The sequence below is a fragment of the Pseudomyrmex gracilis genome, unplaced genomic scaffold (genome assembly GCF_002006095.1).
Source record: "Pseudomyrmex gracilis isolate BER0280 unplaced genomic scaffold, ASM200609v1 scaffold_27, whole genome shotgun sequence".
NCBI classification, from domain to species: domain Eukaryota; kingdom Metazoa; phylum Arthropoda; class Insecta; order Hymenoptera; family Formicidae; genus Pseudomyrmex; species Pseudomyrmex gracilis.
The window spans coordinates 558,755-579,226 of NW_018020611.1; the positions used below are offsets into that span (position 1 = coordinate 558,755).

General features: G+C 40.5%; 2 protein-coding genes across 4 annotated transcripts in view; one reads left to right on the forward strand and one right to left on the reverse strand.

Annotated features, from left to right (window-relative positions):
* The first annotated feature begins 801 nt into the window (after nt 1-801).
* Nucleotides 802-3,540, forward strand: LOC109852312 (syntaxin-17). Its single transcript, XM_020423352.1, has 5 exons — nt 802-1,265; nt 1,363-1,558; nt 1,662-1,867; nt 2,012-2,228; nt 2,334-3,540. The coding sequence occupies exons 1-5, from the start codon at nt 1,134-1,136 to the stop codon at nt 2,480-2,482; spliced, it is 900 nt and encodes a 299-aa protein (XP_020278941.1). The 5' UTR covers nt 802-1,133; the 3' UTR covers nt 2,483-3,540.
* A 1,211-nt stretch (nt 3,541-4,751) lies between these two features.
* LOC109852293 overlaps nt 4,752-20,472 on the reverse strand; it is a 201,522-nt gene continuing 185,801 nt past the window's right edge. For all 3 annotated transcript variants that reach the window (XM_020423331.1, XM_020423333.1, XM_020423332.1), the window contains 10 exons: nt 8,677-9,121; nt 8,342-8,594; nt 7,926-8,001; nt 7,636-7,809; nt 7,161-7,532; nt 6,913-7,056; nt 6,602-6,815; nt 6,405-6,521; nt 6,112-6,315; nt 4,752-6,029 (listed from right to left, as the gene is read on the reverse strand). In XM_020423331.1, the coding sequence (XP_020278920.1) occupies nt 5,803-6,029; nt 6,112-6,315; nt 6,405-6,521; nt 6,602-6,815; nt 6,913-7,056; nt 7,161-7,532; nt 7,636-7,809; nt 7,926-8,001; nt 8,342-8,594; nt 8,677-9,121 (2,226 nt within the window). In that variant the 3' untranslated portion in view covers nt 4,752-5,802. The remainder of the gene's footprint in view (nt 6,030-6,111; nt 6,316-6,404; nt 6,522-6,601; nt 6,816-6,912; nt 7,057-7,160; nt 7,533-7,635; nt 7,810-7,925; nt 8,002-8,341; nt 8,595-8,676; nt 9,122-20,472) is intronic.

Genomic DNA, 20,472 nt, shown 5'->3' on the forward strand with positions numbered 1-20,472 from the left:
ACTCTCCTGAGATCTGTGCATTTTTCGCGCCGCTTCTTTTCCCGTTCTTCCCGACTCCTTCGCGAGGAGGTTTTAGAAATAGATTATGCATTGCGCGCGATACCGTCTCGTGTGTATTATACTTTAAAAAGATGTAAACTTTTTTCTGTGCGCATTTGAAAAATGCACGTTGAAAGATGCAAACATTTCTTTTCGAAACATTATCGGATTAACAATTACAATTACTGTATTAGCAATTAGTATATTAACAATTATAATTTACGCGGTGAAGCAACCGCGCGTTTAATACTTGGGTGTGCGAATCGTATAAATTGCTGGCGCTCTCCTCAAATTCTTGTTTCAAAAACTGACAGTCTTCTTACATGTCAATAGATGTATCATATACTGAAATATTTTTACCTTTTTGCCAAAGAAGATTGGGAACGTCTTCATTTCTTCAAAAAAAAAAAAACCACCATCTCAACAACGCGCACGCGAGAAGCAAAAACTGTCTCTTTTTCATCGTATACTTAGCTGTTTCACTTTTCTGATACTCGAGCGACGAAGACGCTGGTAATCTCCATTACACGTCAAGCATTGAGAGAATAAGAAAAAAGATTCCCAACAGTCTATAATTACGTAGACTGCATTATTCAAACCACTATTGCAAATCTATACGTCACGTATAGAATAGATAGTAAGCGCTTACAGTGAATATCGGAACCACAAGCAAAAACTCGGAAGATCAAAACAGCATCGAGCTTCCTTTTAACTACAACAGATGACGACAGCACAATTTTCTTTGCACTTTCTGCACGGACCAAGTCTGTGACCTTCTGTCATTTCGTGCATCTGTGTTTATGCGCGAGCAGACAACAGCTGATTGTTTATTTTGGACACACACTGACGGGGAGAGACGTTTAAATTTAGTAAAATAACAAAGCAATATTGTGTTGACTGTATCGTCATCAGTGCGTCGCATTTAATTGTTATCATATTTTGTTCTATCATGAAAACCCGACGTATAAAAAGATAGTCAGCGGTCGAATGTAAAAAGTGACCTTTGTGACGATAATTTATATGTGCTCCACACATAAAATACTGAACACATACGGAATTATAAGTGATTTGTCAAGAATTCATTGTCGAGAATCATGTCAACCATGTCAGAAAATCCCACATTTAAACAGCCTATCAGACGTTTGGAAATCCAGATTAATAATTTCAACATTGCTATTCCTCATCATGTAAATTTACTAAAGCGACACAAAAACAATATCAAAAAGGTAAATATATATATATAAATATATACATGGAATTTTCCGTCGATTATTTCTTATAATTTTTAGAATTGAAATATATATGTAATTCTTATGATTGTAGTATCAAGATCAGCGTGACTGGGAACAAGTGCGAAAAGAACATGTAAATGTTTCTCGTATTATCAAGCAATTGAAAGAGTTATTGTATCAAATGGATACTCTTAGAGCACAAGTTCTTGATGCCGACATTGATAAATTTGATAAACTGACACGGAGTGCACGTACGAGTATCATGAATGCAATTGAAGAATATTTAGGTACAGACAATATATAATAGAATATATATATGTTCTTTTTTTCTGCTTAATTCAAATTTTACACAAGAACAAATCTACAAACATATAATTATATTATTTAAAGAAATGCAGTTAAATTGTTCAACATCGCCACCATCATTCAAATCTCAACATCAAGAAATGCAACATCCACTTGATGACAATATCCAGCTACAAGCAGAAAAAGAGGATTTTCTGCGTCAGCAAGCATGTCTGGAAGTTTGGAATTCTTTGCAAGAAGAAATACAACAATTACATGAACTCTTCATTGAATTTAATAAAGTTGTGCATGTAAGTATAATCTTATTTTTATATTTTGAAAATATATAAAAAATATTTTTCTAAGTATTTTCAAATTTATAATAAGATATATATATATTCTATTAATGTTATATAAGAATGTATATATCATAGAAAATCTTTTTTTACAAACAGGATCAAAAGGAAATGGTAGAAAATATAGAAGACAATATTGAAGAAACTCAAATAAATGTGACTCAGGGTGAAAAGTACCTGCAGAAAGCCTCAAAATATAAAGCAGCTGCTTATCCTATAGCAGGTGCTGTATTAGGAACATGTATTGGAGGACCACTAGGTTTATTAGCTGGAATAAAAATTGGTGGTCTTGCTGCACTGAGTTGTGGTATTTTAGGTAAGTCTTATTTAGTAAAATTTAACGGAATAATTGTGGGGACATATTGTGTGTGTAAATTAATTACATAGAATTATTAATAAAATGACGGGTGGTTTTCTCTAGGTTTTACAGGAGGATCGTTATTGAAAAAAAAACAGATAGAATTGCTAAACGTAGAATCAGATTTAAACAAATCAACAATTGATCTTAAAAGTGTTAAAAAATCTGCTTCCTATCCTGATAGTTTGAAAGATGAAAAAAAAAATTTGTGACAAAACATGACTACGTCAGCATGTGACATAAATTTTAAACAAAAAAAGAAATGCAATCTTGTATAAATTTTAAAATGTAAAGATTTTCTCTTTTTTTATTTCTTATTGTGAATAGATGTTTTATTTGTATATAAATTAATATAGTGTTTTTGTGAAGATCTTTTAACACTTTTACGAATTTACTATTTATATAACTTTACAACACACATTGCCTAGTCGGAAAATTTGGTCTAATTTATGTGAATTTTTGTGAAGTTATTTACGTAAAACCGCAAAATATGCGATCATTTGTGTTTCATGTCGCGTTTTTGTGGTTTTTTTTTTTTTTTTTTTTTTTTTAAATGTTATATTTGACAAAAGAATCGTTCGATCATGATAAGAAGAGATAACTCTTATAAAACAATGACTTTTGTATGCCTTTCGCGTGCCTTGTAAAGCTGCTTCAAACCAGTAAAGAGCTACGTATTAATGCTCCGCAATACTTTTCAAAACTTATGATTCTCTGCAATAATAACTTATCAAATTATTAAGCTTACATCACATTCAAATTATTACACTTACATCACAATCTCAAGGAAAACCTTATAAAGGTAAGAATGGTAAATATCAGTAAGTAAATTTTGTTTCATAAATATTATGCGCATTCTTATGGTATACAGATATGCTTTATGACAAAAATAAGTCAATTTTGTGATATACATTATGCTCTTTAAATTTTGTATATATTTGATTATTTCGTCTAAAATATATGTAATTACAAAAAATATATATCATTGACCTAAACATATGTGTGTTTACATATTGGAAAATAGAATAGTGATGTGCGGGGTAATAATATTGACGTCAAAAGACTGAAATTCTCTACAAAAGGCACCCAATACAGTATATTTAGCAAGTAATAAAATACATCGGTGTTAGACAAGGTACAATACTGAAAATAATCGTGTTAAAATGTAATATATACATTTCATTCATAATATGGAAATATACTTAATCTAAGGACTAAAGTGTTCTCTACTTAAAAAAATATGAATAAATATCTAAAATCGTGTAATATATATATATATATGTATATATATATATATAATATATATACACATATATATACATATATATATATATATATATTATAAGTGACTATCTGTATTTTCTTACAAGGTACTATGTTATTGTTACTCCGACATCCCTAATATTCAAAAGCAACACCAAACACATATTGTAGATTTGTGGAAAATAGAAATTGTTTACTTTTTTTCGCTTAGTTTTACTTTCGAAAGTCGGGATGCTCAGCCAGGTGCACCGATGTATCTATGTATGTATGTACGTATGTATGGCATACTCTGTGTGTGAAAATCATATAAACATTAAAAAACTTACTTTTGATTGGAAATCATCAATTTAAAACGATAGAACATAACTCGTAATAAAATAGGGTGCATCGGACTGTGCCAAAAATTCTTTGTAAATACTTTATAATCTACATCTACGCTTCTCTAAATATTTGAGACTTTTGTCTCTTCATACAAAATGTAAAATAAATCGTAGGGTCAATGTCCATAAGATATACTTACAATACCTTGACAGACCGTGGCAATAAAGATGGCTAATTAATCGACTTATTTGGAAGCAACGTAACGATGCAGAATCACATATACAAGCAAAAAGCTATTGTATTAATGTCTATTTGAGTTGAAACACTTAGCTATCGTAAACAATCAGAAAGAATAATTGTTTTCTCTGCAAATCTTCCAAAATCGTTTAAAATCGCCTAATTGCAAAAATAATACAAACGGTTTCGACAATAATATGCTAGCATCTATCTACAACGAATATATTTCTAATTATCAAAATCTCGCAGGCGAGTCATAAGCGATTCTGCATGGTCAAACAAGTAAATTTATTTATTTAAAAAAACCAATATTGCAATATATGGAATGTGTGGATTGTCTTAAGGCAAGCTTACCATTTCAATCGATTTTAAGCTGTTCCAAAACATTTATCCACACATGTTATCAAAACAACTTTATTTCTTAAACATAATAATATAATAATAGTACTCCGTAGAAAAGAAATTTGGCTTTTTCGAGTACAGGCCCAGAGTTATATTAAATCTTTACATCTACGACGGGTAATAAAAGGTTTTACAAATGACTGACATAAAAAAGAATATAATATTATATATATATTTGTGATATATATAATCTGGAAATAATTATATATATATATTTATATAGATTATCGCGGTTTATATTATTTGTGGTTACATCGCGCGTGTATATATATATATATATATATATACCTTTTTGATATTACATTATATTACAAATTGGTATGTATGTGTGCGCATTGATTTGACATTCCTGAACATGCAATCTACACAATCGTAATTAGTCAGATGTATCGTCGAAGAAATAACCGCGATAACAAGACGATTAGTAAGAAAATTTATATACTTTTCTCTGACTTCCCGTAAGATTTGCATGTCTAAGATATAATCACGTACTTTTCTCTTAATACAATAAGCACGAACACAATGTTGGAGTTAAAATATTACTGTTTGTGTATTTTAACTACACAATGTATATAAATAAAAAGTATAAAATTGTCATTATAAGTCACCGGACGCTTTCACAAGATTCTTCCGCCGTAATTGTAATCAGGAATGCCAATGTTGAAATGAGGATGGCGATCAGTGCATATCGTTTGTGGTACTGTAGCATACCTCGACATACGATCGTACAATTAGTAGAACACATACCTATCTAAACGTCGTCTTGAGCACATTGATAAAAATTAATGGAACGGGATATAAGAAAATACACGTTTGCTGTTACTTCAGAAACCGGTTATTGGTGATATAGCTTCCACATAGGTAATATAGCTATATACGATCTATAAACCTCAAAGCGTATCAAAAGATAAAATTCATAGACGGATTCAGTTGAAGGTGTAAATTGTCCTCGTAATTGCGGTGCCGCGCATCTCCCTGTAATTCTAGAGTCTATGTGTAATGCGAGTATACAAGTTCGTATATAGCTGGGCACACGTGTTAAGCGTAACGTGGTGATCTACCGGATTGCATGCGATTTTCATAGTTTTCTTTTTCTCCGTTATGTCGACGATATTATTGTTGCTCAAGAATACAATATATACTTCTAAATGCTACAGTACGCGTGCGACGATATTACCTCATTGTACCTATCTAAAATATGCCACGACAATGTGTCACGTGTCATCCCTGTAACCGTAACACAGAGCTTGCGAGTTTTTAATCAATGATAGAATCGCTTTTTTGCTGCGTCTCCCGTGTCGAGAGAGATTCACAGATTGATGGACATATCTTGATCGTAAGATGTGAGATTCGTGTCCGTCGAAGAAGCGGGGGTGACCGTTGCCGCTGTCGCGCTGGTCGGCGACTGCAGAGGGGTGGAAGTGTTTGTAGGTAGTTGCGATGTAGGACTTTCTAGGTTTGAATTCCAATGACTTCTCTCCGTGCCGTCACCCCCGTCGTCCGATACGATCGAAATGTCAGCAATAATTCCACTTTCTGGGGACATAATTGATGTTTTTTAGCGCCACGTAAAACGATACAACCGCATTGCTTTAAAATCAAAACACGCGATACTTACCAACACTGCACTGGCTGTTCAGTGTGGTACTGCGATGATGCGGTCGCGGACTCGTGTCGAGTCCAAGATTAAGCGTCGTAGGAGGACCGCTGCTTCCGCCGCTGCTTGAAGACGAACTGACGGAAATTACGCTGTGCGGTCTTCGACTGCAGCGGTTCGAATCCTCCGCCATTGACACCGCTATGGAGTTTCTAAATCTGGGCGCTGAGAACAAATTCGGAGTTTTTCAGTTTGATTTCAATTACAATTGACATTAATAAGTATGAATGTAACTCGGCAAATTGTATATTTACTTTTGGACAGTTGAGCTACGCTAATAGAGCGATCGTTAATCTGATCCGCGCTAGGCCTTATATCTAAACACGGTTTATTCCCAATGCCCATGCTCGACATCTCCGCCAGGCGCACTTCTAAAACGCAAGACATCGTCAATTGCAATTTGCTCTTCTATAATGGTTCTTTCAAATAAACAAAAATGTACGAAACGTACCTCTGTTTCGAAGCGCCTGCTTCCACAAGAGATTGCTAAGTTCCTCAGTCCATGCTTTCTTGATATCCTCGCTCGCGCACTGCAGCGTGTACGTGTCGCCTGGTTTTCTCTTGCGGAACCAGATCTCGAACTTTGTGGGCGAGTCCGCGATAACAGCGGTCAAACCGATGTCCGTCGTCTTAATACTATGTTTGTAGATGTAAATGTCAAGGTTCTGAAAAATTGCAAATATGTGACATTTAACGGACAAAATGAAAGAAACACAGACACGTACAAAAACAGTATTAAAATAATTGTTTTTTGTCTTCTACCTTTCTGTCGGGGAATCTTCTTGCCTTGCTGAAGAGTATAAGATCTTCGAACAGGAACACCTGACGTAAGCACTTCTTGCCTTTTCCTTGCCAGACTAAAAACTCGTTCTGTCGCAGCAGTCTGCCCTGTTCTTTTACATTCACCTGCAAAGTTACGTTAGAAAGGATTGTAAAAAAAAAAGAATATCAACACGGTTATTAACGTAGATAATATTACTAGATTAAATTGACTTATGGTGGAAACATACGTCGCAATCACGAAGCGAATCCATCGCTAAAAGATCGTTTCCGTGTCGAAGTTGAAATCGCACCATCTGTTCGGCAGCCCTCAAATCCGCTTCACCCTCCACCATTGGTTTCATGCCATCGTCCTTCTCGTCCTTTTCCTCTTTACCGGACAACTGTTCCGATAGATCCGTGCCGGCTTTGACTAGCTGTTGAAGTAGCAAAGCATATTTTCCCATTCGCTGGACCGGCTTCAGTAAATAACTGGCCAGGTCCATTTTATCTCCCAGCTCAATCTGCTTCTGTTTGAAGAAGCTCGTTCCGTATTCCGCCATCAGCGAGTCCGAATTTGGTTTGTTTTTATTATACAAGGCGTAAAGGTAAAACTTTTTCTCCTGTAAGTTTTTCAATCAATGTATTCACGCGCGTTTGATATTTTCTTCTAATAAAAATTATATTCTATATCATATTAATAATATTAATTGCAATTTTACTTACATGTCTGAGGAAACACTGGCCCACCAGCATGGGCGATTGCTCGCACTGCTCCAATTCGCGTAGAAAGTGTTGACTGTGAAACTCGTAAATCTTCTCAACATTTCCGAAGATCACGTTTCTTTGTCCTCTGAGAGCCTGCGGGATGTCCTCTCGTACGAGTTCCGGGATGTAGTTCTTCGCAAAAAAAATTTACACATGTTACTTGTTCAAACGCGCGCGCGCGCGCGCGACAAGTGTGATGAAGTTACGCGAGAATATAAACTTTAACAACGTGCGCACATAGCAATTACCTCTATTATGTACTCGAGGGACTTGACGTAGTCTCGTTCAGTCTGTATCATCTCCCTCATTATGAGCAGTATTGTTCTGCAAGGTGAAATTCTTCGTTAACGATCATGTTGCGATCGTACAAAACAAGCAGTGCGAAAAATGGAAATTACGAGAAGACAATAGCTCGCTAGTGTAGTGACACAACGTCGAGACAACACACGTAAGACGTCAAGTACTTCAACGTGAGATCTTGAGAATTTTCTTGAAACTTTCTGAGAGTTTTTAATTAATTTAAAATAGATCTAATATTAAAATTAATTCTATTAATAGTATTTCTGAATGTGAAGAATCGCGAGTTAGCTCTACGATGATGTGAAAATAAATAAATTTTCATATTTTCTATTTAAAAATACGTAAAGTAGCGCGGCAATCGTACTTTTTCGCCTTCATTCCCGGTGCGATGCTGGCCGATCTGTGAAGGTGCGAATTCACCGGCGGTTTCACCAATCTCCGTGGAGCTGGGCTTCGCGGAGGTGTTCGCGGTGGCGAACAGTCCAAGAGTTGCTCGGCGCTTTCGCGAAGTTCAGCAATGTTATCAAGCACCGGTCGACCGCTGCTACCGCCCGATCCGACGCTTTCCATCGGACAAGCGTAAGACGCGGTGCTGTCGCTGTCGTCCCAGGACGTTCCTGAAACGCAAGTCCCACCTTATATAAATATCCATCTCGCGACGATTGTAGGAAAAAAAATCGAGGAAGACGAGAGCCTCACTTTTTGCCAGCGTATCGTCCCAAGGTGTCGACTCGGAAGCGGTGAAGGATCTTCTTCTGGCGGGACTTCCCGGAGCGGACGTGGTCCTAGCGATTTCCAGGGCTTCCGCGCATTTGTTCCTGGCGATGCGACATTGTTCCAGAAGGACCTCGTTACCGAGTTTTTCGGCCAGAGCCATCATTTCGTTGAAGTGTTCGGGCGGTAGAGGAGGCCTCGCCATCAGGAACTGCTGGGATCTTCGCTCGCCCGCCAGGCGCGCCTCCTGCGCCCACTCGTAGGCGCGATCCTGAAGGAGACAGCATCTCGACGTGTCCTCCAGGTACTCCCGTTTGTCTTCCAAACGGGAACCGAATCCGCGCAGGTGGTGCTTCAACGACCTCGCGAGTTCGCGGAGTCCGCTCGCGCTCGCCGCCTCGGCAAGGTCGCTTCCTTTGTCTAGATGTCTCTGCAACACGAGAAAGAAGACAAATCGATATAATATCATACACACACAAATGTAGATGTGTTTAAATTTATATGTATAAAAACGGTGATAGGCGTGTTTTATTGCTTTGCTCATTAGCGACGGGAAAGTTCTATCTGGAACTTCATCTAGAATTTCATTTCGAAATTCTGCAACAAATGCGAAGTCGTAACGGAAGTCAGTCGAATATTTCATCCGCCGGCTCATAACGCGAAGGGCGTGATAAAGGAGAAGGTACGTACACTCACCGGGATGAGACGATATCCCGGTTCCGTCTGGCATCCGAGTTGGCGGAACCCCCCGTGGTGCCCGACGGACCCGTCCCCTAATGGAGGGGCCATAAATCGACATATGGGGGTAAATAATGTCGCGATAAGCCGGGGGGGTCCGCCGCCGTCAACTCGCTCGTAGAAAGGCGGGCGGATGGGTATACATACATAAATATATATATATATACATATACATATATGAAACACGCGCGTTTACACGGAAAATCTCCCACGTGTACCGCGTGCACGTTCGGGATATCGCGTATTCCCGATGATACGGCGCAACTCGCGCGTTCACGCGAGCGTGAAATCCATTCAGACACGGCCCGGTCGCATCCTGGAGCTGCTCGATCGAGTGCCCGTGACGAAAGGTGCGTATCTCGTCCCACGATCGGCCGAGATGCAACAGCGCGATCGAGGGGAAAGAGAGAAAACGGACAGGAATTCTACGCACGACTACGCGTATAATATCGACGACGTAACCGGCGCTCGCGACAAGTCGTCCGCGACATGAAAATTAAAAAAAAAAAAAAACTTTCTCCGGACGATTTGCTTATTAGGCACGTGTAATGACGCCTTAATATCGCAATCAAGGAACGGAGACGGCGAAGAAAGAAGACTTCTGTTACAAGGAAGAAAGTATTTCGCACGTAACGCGTATGAGATTGACGAGTGCGCGTCATGTTACATCTTTGATAAAATATCGCTTCTCCCGCAGCGCGCCGCGTGTTTTTAATATCGCAAGTAGAAAGTATACGCGGCACGTAATCGTACCGCTTATTCGGACGTGTTGCCATGCTGGTGGTGTGTTAAACCGAAGAGAAATGCACACTCGGTCGGGATATGAATGACCGAGGGGAGAGAAGAATAAAACCGCGTGATACATTAAAAAAAAAATTTCATTACGTTTTATTGAACTCTAAGTGCGGAAAGGGGGAGACTGCGCATCCGCGAGTTACACTCTATAAAAAGATACGATTAGAAACAATCAATTGGTCACTTTGTATTGGTCACATCGCGGGCACTTCAGTTAAAAGACAGAAGACTCATTATGCTTAAGATGTAGATAAAGTCGTTTGGATCTTTTTTTTATTTGAAGAAGTTTATTGACTTTCGCTTCTTGATCTCGTTAAATGTTGATTCGTGATGAGTAATAAATAAAAATTTACGATTAAACGCATTATCTTCACATTTTGTGTAACAACCGGACGTTAATTTTTTTTACTAGACTCGGTTGTTAAGTTAGCGATAAATCTTATGTTATACGTGTTCCATAAATTTGCATATAAAATTGCATCCTTGGAAAATGTAATTATGTGAAACAGTGGTGTGTTTAGTCTTTTCACGAGCGATCGATCGTCGCACGGTGCACGCTGTGCGGGGATAATCTTCGTTCACTCTGACGGAGTTTATTCACTTACTTGCACGTGACTCTGTGTGTATGTGTGTGTGTGTGATTTTCCCCCAGTATTTCAAATTATCGATATTCATTTCTTTTTTTTTCATAACTAGCACAACACAGGCGCGCGCTACGCGCACGCTATTGTTGTTTTTATTTAACGTTTTGTCAGTGAACACAACCTGTCACCGCGATGACAGATAGTATATACGTCTTATAAACCATATATAATACACATATGAGAAATGTCAGAAATAACGCATAAAAATCAAACTCAAAAAATAGTGAGAGAGAGAAGTGGAAAAACAACACGTGACAGGGAAAAGGGTAAAAAAAAAATATTATATATTATATGTAATATTCTATATCTATATATAATACACACACATATATGTATATATGTATATATGTACATATACGCACATATGTATATATATATATATATACTGTAATCACGTGACCGAAGTCAGTAACACCGCCGCGGTCGCGCGACCGAGGTCAGTGACTTCACCGCAGTCACGCGACCGCGGTCAGTGACCTCCCCCCCACCAAGGCCGCGCGGCCGAGGCCAGTGACCCCGCCCCCACCAAGGCCGCGCGGCCGAGGTCAATGCCCCGCCAAGGCCGCGCGGCCGAGGTCATGACCCCGCCAAGGCCGCGCGGCCGAGGTCAGTGACCCCGCCAAGGCCGCGCGGCCGAGGTCAGTGACCCCGCCAAGGCCAATATAGGAGGATGAACTGCATATGATATTCGTGAGAAAAATATCGTGAGTGATGTTACTTGCATTTATTTTGTCGCGTTTTCTCTGGTGACGTATTTGTCGTGAATATTTATATGACACCATGCACACACAAAACGTACATTAAATTGATTAAACATATCTTTTTGAAAACTGTATATACAATTTATTTCGAAAATAATATGCAGAAATGCGCCTTGAAAACTTCATTTGTTAAAAATATCGATGAAATCCCTGATCTCTTCAAGATTATAATAACATGCAATGACCGAACTCGACAACAATTTCAGGATTGAGTGCTTCCTCACTCAAACAAGTTTCGAGATTCAATCTCGCAAATCGCTGAAGTCATCGATATAAAATCAGCATATTCGATTTGATGTGTCCGCCGCGCAATATGTAATTGCCGCGTCCGCGCAAACTGGATTCTGCGAACCGATCGTCGATTAAGATCGTAAATCAATTCGACGCACAAAGTATCCACAATACTTTTTCATCACCAAGCCGCGCGCTCTCCAATCGCGATATTAAATCTTCCGTCCGAAACGGATCGATTCGCGCGCCCGGTCTATCCTCATGATTATAAGTGGTTTGTAGAGCATGTGAAATATTGCCCCCGGGGGTCGTGGATGCATCTCTCTTCCCGACTTATTCTCGAATCGTTTAATCAGTAGGGACCCGACACAGGGGCGGTAATCTCTTCTTCAGATAGGCGCGCGACCCTCTCAAGCACTCCGCGCGCGCCCGCACACGGAGGGATGATTATTAAATCTCACGTACCCGGGGCGACTGTACTTCAAAAGTCCACCCAGAGCGCAGATACTCATCTCCGCGTGTCGCGCGAAGAAAAACCAACCCGCATTTTCACGAAAGTTTGCCAATGACTTGTTAATTTATTATCGTGCCCTCATTGCGGACGCGCACGCATATCTAGACCAGCGCGAATCATCCCAGATCATCGTGAAAGTATGCGAACACAGTTGTTTGTTTCTCTCGCCGAGTGCACTCGTGTATTTTTTAAAACCAAGTCGAGCCGCGTGTGTACATACACACGCGTGTATGCGCGCGCACGTATGTACGTCACGGAACGCGGTTTACAAGCTCGCGCGTTTCAATTGTTTGACAATTTTCTCGCGTAAATATAAATGTACGTTTTGAATATAAATGAGCGCAATCAAGCGTAATAAATTACAATAATTGCATTGAAACGATCCGAATTGCTGCGCGCGAAGCAGATGCGAAACACACACCGATCATGAATATTCAATGCTCGGACGCACGTATCGCGGATCACGTACATTGGAAATTCAACGGCGCGCGGCGTATCGTACACCGAAGTCGTTTTACAACTCTTACCGCGCGAAGATGATGATGATGATTATTATTATAACGTCAAATTAGATGCGAAAAATCGTAGTGTAATAGTCCGCGCGGTTTGTTATTACGACGGAATGTAGAAAGGAGCGTAATTATTTGCTCGAGCGTGAAATTAGATTAGTTAAAACGCGACCAACCTCGGTGCGGGCATGTAAATTTATGGTCTCGCTTCCAAACAACCGTGTGTGTGTGTGCACGTTCATTAATTAACACATACCATTGATTATCATAATAAATTGTCAATTAATATCAAGGAAGTTCGCGCACGCGAGGACAAAGACCTTTCCGCGAAAGAATCGCGGCGCCTATTATACTTTCTAATTTGCGGCACTACCGCGCGCAATGTATCGTATCTCCGGGGATGGAAAGTCCTATTGTAGACATTAGAGGTGACAGTCGGAAGAATCGTCTCTCGCGCGCGACATATCTCTTCTCGAGAGAGACGGATTCACGAACAACAACACGCTCCTTCGCCGACAATCGTCGCGCACGATCTTTCGCAAGCGCGCTTTCCTCCTCTCCGACCGACGATTCGTGTCTTCACGATCAACGGCTGGAAATAATTGCATTTTCTAGCGGATGGCACGCGATTCTCTCGCCCGCGATATCTCTCGCCTTGCGAGATTGTGAATATCGGTGTAATACGCGCGTGAGCAAACGTGCGCGTCGATTTTGCGAAAGAATAGCCGAGAGAAAACGCGCTTTTTGCACAAAGAGTGAACCAACGAGCTTGTATTAACCAACTCGATATCCCGCGGCGTTAATTAATTATACAGAACGAAGCTTCCACGGTGTACTGTATGTACGGAGCGCGTAACGTGATTCACACTTTTTGTTTGATCAGTGGTGGTCATATAAGGTTCGACATAATCGGCCATATGTGTCACACTTTGTTGCAGCGTGTGGTATGCTAACAACAAGTTGAATTCCACCTTATATGATTCAGGCGGATCGCCAGCTATTTATTCCTACCGCAAACCGCGCAGCGCGAAAGCTTGTAAGCTTTACAAAAGAGCTTCATCTTTCTCTTTCTCTTTCTCTTGATACAACAGGACCGTCCGAAACATATTGCCGCGACATTGCAAGCAGCCACGCGCGCGACACAAGAACGAGAAAGAATAATTTTCCGAACTGAATATATTGAAATTAATTCTGAATTATAATTCAATTGCGACATGAAACTCGCGTGACTTTTCGAGCTCGAATCCTGTAAGTAATTGAATATGAAATATACGGATTACGTAACGGCAAGACCGATTGGAAGAGCGATTCCTTTCGACGATGGTATCGTCTCCCATCTGCAACGCCGACACATTCGCGAGCGAATCGTTTTGTATCGATTTAAATTGGCCTATCCTTCAATGATCCGCCAGCTGATGTTCCCATTAATCCTACGCAGCGAGAGAAAATAAAAATGACGCAACTCGTCATGCAGACGCAATATATTACGCGATTATTATTATCGCACGTCGCGATCGACCTTTCAAAGCGTTCTTTACGGGTCCTCACGTGCTGCTCCATTAAACAACGTTAATTAAACGTTAAACAACGTTAACCACAGAGTAATTATTCGCTATCGCTAGACGAGGTGTACTTTTTTTTGTATGTATGCCTCGCGTATTTATCGAGAAAATCGCGTTATTTTACATATATACGATACTAGTTATTCAACCGGTATATCTGCACAACATTTTATCGACTGCTTAACGAACGACAGGACAACGTCATTAGAAAACACAAATCGAACGGTTTTCCCGAGGGCTGTTCGACTGGCTCTCCTTAAGATAACTGAACTTTCCCGTTGATATCGCTTAAGTCGACGATCGTACGTCTATGTCTCATCGGATTGGCTACCGCTTTGTGGAATGTCGCACATGAAAGTTGCAGCGAAGATGCGAGAATGTCTCATCAAACGACATGTTCAACAAGGCGCGCGCGATTGTAGTTATCGACTATAACTTTCCTCGAGCGATACGAATAATGCGTGTAACACGCAACAAAGAGAAATAGTTTCCGCAATCAATACGATTTCGCGACACGTCAAGCTCGGAATCATCGAAGCTAGAAACTGTTGAATCATTTTTTTCATATGCTGAAAAAACTACGAACAAATTAATTAATTATAATTGTTTATACCGCAGAAGTAACCTTCATTGCGGAGCAAATCGGAAAGATGTTCTCTCGCGCGACGCGATTACAAACAGATCTCAAGACTCATGTTTTACGACTTCCTTCCTCGCAGCGACTCTCGAGTTCGAGATGCAAATTTCGGACGACAACGCAGCGATTTCTCGTTTTCAGCGAAGATAACCCGGAGAATATCCCGTTCTTTGTATTCGAGGTGATGGATCCCCGACGCCGACCTGGAGCGGCAACAAATCACCTGTCACGATACTTTCTCCTACCGCGGTCCACTGTAGCCAGGCGCTACAGAAAAGGTAGAGTTACGCGAGACGTTCGTACGGCGCACGTGCAGCCGGAGGAGGAGGAGGAGGAGGAGGAGGAGGAGGATGCATCATCTTATATATTCGTGAGGATCGTCTCGCTTTGTCCCCGTTTGACTCGATTTATGATCGGGGCAGATAAGTTAAATAAACGAGCCTCGCGGGGAGCAACCCGCGAGAGTCGGGAAGATTAGTGAATATTCATGAGGCGACAAGCGCGGACATAGTCAAATGCGTGTACGTCTAGCGTGTATATGAAGATAATTTAATTACACGTCTCTGTAGACGTGCGTGTAGCCGAATATATGCGAAGATTCAATTACGACTAGGCTTAATTGTTAATTAATCCGTTAAAGAGCAATTACTTCTCGACTGTATCTACGGCTGAAGAAACGCACGATATTATTCACCGATACGATTTAAGTGACGATGATGTTTATTGCGCGCACAAAGTGTAAAGTTTTACTTATCTTCGTAAACGAACAGCAAGAACGCGCGTAAATGGAATAATCAGAAACACGATGTTTGTTGGCCTTGCACGGGGAGAAGGCATTAAATTTATCTTCCCTCCGTTTAATGTCGCAATTGATGTCTACGGGAGCAAAAATCTCGCTCGTGCGCGAAGAAACTTATGGTAGGAAATGTTTCAGTTGATGTGAACACATACACACACACACACACATGAGCACACGACGGGATTCTTCGTTAATAAAAAGCGAGAGCAACTGGGCTCGGATGAATGTACGTGATGCATTAATTTGCATAGTTTACGAGAAGAAAAGGAGATGGATTAAAGATCGAGAGAGATACAGCGATGTGCCTTAAATGAGAAAACAAATATAATGATCTGATCTATCGAGCGATTTGCGAGCGTATTGTCGCTTCTCGTTTTTTGATCGTATATTGCAACGCGTCTGTAAATATTTACGTAACAAAATATGACAATATGTGTGGCGCGCGCTCAAGTCTGACATTTAAAGACAGAGAAAATGCTGCGCATAATTACCGTCATTTAATGATAGCTCGTTGCGCGCATCTTTCCCTATCTATAATATTATACACTTACCAATTTGTTTCAAATTTTTATAAATTGTTTAATTGCAAATTTTGCAAACTAACAAGACTTCCATTCAGATTGACCCCATCTTCACACTTCGGCTTTCTCAAAATTTTTCAGACACGTCGGCATACGACATCACAGTTATTTTATTGCCAAAAGAAAAGCCAAGTTGTGTCGATAAATTGTTTGAAACGTAAAATGCGACGCAATCACACGCGTAAATTGCGCGACGCAAGAAAGAATGCACTAACAGTCTGTATTTCGAAGTGTATTTCGAGAAAACGCGAAGCTTGAATTTCTTCATGAGTCGTCCTGCACACGCAGCGATGCGCTTAAGTGCGCATCGGTCAGGAGTGTTTCAACACCAACCGCCGCACGTTATTGCAAAGTTCAAGAGTATACTTTTATTGCTTTCCCTCCCGCGCGTTCCCGACCACTTTCACTTCTTCTCTTCCTGCCTTTTTAAGCGCGCGTCGCGAGATTAGCCGCAGAAATGCAGGCGTTCGCGATGAAAACCTGGTACCGGTTGCACGTGAAATCGATAATCGCCGCAGCCACGAAACGGCCCCGAGTGTATCCCGGGATATTGCATTCCGTGGCGACAAAGGTCGAGCCTCTCTCGACTGGTCGTCTTTGCGTTCGTCGCCACGCGCGAACTCTCTCTCTCTATTTCGCGATGCGTCTCTCCTTTGCATCGTTGCAAGACTTTATTTCTTGCCCATTTACGGCAGACAATTACGAAAAAACTCTTTACGGGTATTTTTCATCTTTTGCGACACAGTACTCGAAAATACCAGCGAAATTATCGACTTTTAAGAAACCTTATTTTTAAGAAAAAAATAAATACATATATATAATAAATTTTATTGTAATCTTTATATTGTAAAGTTTTGAAAGAATGCATTTAAATAACGATTTAACTGGCAATTTGTATTATATAACTCATGCGTACATCACCGATTGACACGAAGACGCGGTTTCCAATGCGTAACAATCTCTAAACGTCAGCGTGTTTTATGGCATCGTATTCCGTTCTCAGATATCACCGTTTCGCTAGAGTCGAAGTTCCTGAAGGCCATTTCCATCGACGGGAAGACACGCACGGGGAACTATAAAGTGTGAGAAAAGATCGAAGCGAATCGAATCGAGGTCGATAACTCCGAACGAACGCTCGATAGATCCAATCTATACTCTATACGTTCATCATCTCGATTTCCATCCGTGATTTTTATTGTTTCACTTTATCGATCGGCCATGATCCTTATTGCAGGATAGATGCGGAATATATGTATTAGGCGCGCGGAATTCGCCGTATCCATTCAAATCGATCGAATTCCAGATCCGGTCAATTTTGCAACAGTCGTCAAACGATCTCGTGACAGATGCCTTTTGTGTCTACGAATTTTTATGCGACACGGTTACATGCGCAAGTGCAAGTAACACGATCTAAAAACGGATTTTGTGAAACACGATCGCGCTGAATTTCTATCGAACAGGTATTTACGTGAACCGAAAGGAAACTCGACGCTGTGTCGCGATAATTAAATGAAAAAAAAAAGAAACAAACATCTCGCGGACAAAAGCAGAAAATAGACACTCTAATCAGTGCACATTAAGCGAAACTTTCAAGATAATACGTACAACGTGTCACGTAGAAAACATAAATATTCATGGCCCGCTGTGGGCAACGTATGACTTCACGTATGAGCTGCGATAAATAGAAAGTTTCCGATCTCTCGCGAGGACCGCAAATAGCGATAACTGTTGCAAACTAATTTTATGGATCGTTTATTGTTGGTATTTTCAGTGTATTTATAGTGATCGTTTGCAACGCGAAATCTTGCCACGGGCGAAACGAAGAGCCAAAGACATCAATGAGGATCGTGAGAAGTCTTAGCTGCAACCGCACTCGCGGTCAGTGTATATGTATTTTTTTTTTCTTTTGCCGAGTATATAACCACGCGAAGGGAAGAATGATTTTACGAGAGCACGATCTCGCGCTGAAACGTATATAAAGAGTGATTTATGATCGGTAGAAGTGGACGGGACGCGGGAAGAGGACGCACCCTCAGCGTGCACGATTCCTCGACCCTTGAGCCGCGACGCGTAATTTATGCGCAACGCGCACGGGGTGTCGTTTTTCAGTTGCGCACATTTACGAACTTCTTATGCGCACTTTTGGAGCGGAGAAACCGCAAGACTGCATGCGAATGTTTGATTTTTGCGGTCTCGATCTCCGCGCGTGTCGCCGCGCCATTGAAATTGTCATTGACAATGTTTGTCAAGAGAGTTTGTGGAAAATTACTTTTATACATGTGGTGTGATTTATTTTTATAACCTCACCATTCCGTTACGCAATTTACTTTTAACTTGGATAGAAGATTTAATTTGAATTTTTAGGTTTGATAATTTGAGTGTTGCATTAAAGAAAATTCTGTCCCTACCGTTTCGCGCCACTGTTTGTAAATTGTTTAGCTCCGAGTCAATTTACATCAAGTGTTTTTTTTTTTTTTGCACTCGAGAACCCACCGCGACTACAACAAACTATTCTACCGGTCCGGAAAATGCCGGGCATTCATGACGAAACAAACATTACCACAAAGCGCGCCGGCACAATAGAACATAAAAGACTCTCGCATCTGTCGTTCTCACTGCCACGAGGAGGGAAGGGAGAAACGGCATTGACCTGTCGAAAATCTTGACGGCGCGTTTAGCGCGAAAGTTTACAGCTGCTGCCAGATGATTCCCGCGTGGAACGAGAAAAGCGAGAGCTGTGCGCGATGCAATCGATAGATCATATACACGCACGCATAACACAGCGTTGAGAGGCGATTAGGGTGAATGGCCGTAAATAGTCTTCGTAAACTGCCTCTTAGATTATTATTACGGCATCGTAAATCTCGTACGACACGCTCTTGCGGAGGTATTTTCATTAGAGTTAACTATACATAATGAAATTCCACATTACTTTCTTTTCACGTGCTACAAAATTGGATTTGAAACGTAGGCACATCACGCGCGAGGATTTTTTTTTTTTCTTGTACGCGATGCTAATAATGTGTTACACAGATTTCTTATCTTATGCAATTCCCGAGACATTTGTGTGTTACTGTGCGACGACGAGCAAATTATCCGCGGCGAAATATCCGCAAGTCGCAGTTTACGAAAGTAGCTTGAGCGCACACCGCTTTGACGAGAATTGTATCGAATTTGTGTAACGAGAGAAAGCGCTCGAGAGTAGCCATTCAGCCAAATATAATTCGGGTAATTATTAAGAGAATACGAGGCAAAGTTATAATTATCGCTTTGTGCGCCCGCGGAGTGCGAGCGCACAACGAACAGCCTTCTCCCCTTCCTACATTTAATTCGACGTTACTCGCTCCAGTAGGTAAAGAGCAAATGCGCGAGACATGTGTGTCGCGGTGCAACGAGAGCGTTGCATTGATATAGAAAAATACGACACAAAAATTACACACTCTGTCCGACACACTCGAGTTTCATTTGGCTCGCGTACGGCTGCACCACTTGCGACCACACCTGGCAACTTATTTGTTCTCTCTTTAAGCTGTCGATTCTATAGCGGAATTGGATTTGCAACCACGAGCACGAGTAGTAAATATAATTACTAAAATACAGTCACGTGAGTTTAGTCACGTGAAAAAATAGAAACATATGATCATATAAGATTACACATAAGTCAATTTACCGTAAAACTTCGGATCTGATTGTTTATATGTTCATATGTGTATTTCCTACTTTTTCTCGGGTAGTATATTAATTGTTGTTGTCCGGGAGTCACTTCCTCGTATACGATATGATAAACTAATGTGTTAAAAAATTATTCTTTTAGTAGTTTCTTTAGTAGTTTTATCTTGTTTTGTTCTTAACACTTTCTACTTGTTTAGTTAATAAGCAGCCAAGAAATCGAGCAACAATCATCGCGAATCGTTTTCTGAAACCGATAGAACCTATCGTCTGAAAGTCATAAGTCTTTTTCGCTTTTTTAACGCGACGTCACTTCTCACCTTTCTCCTGAGATCCGCGGA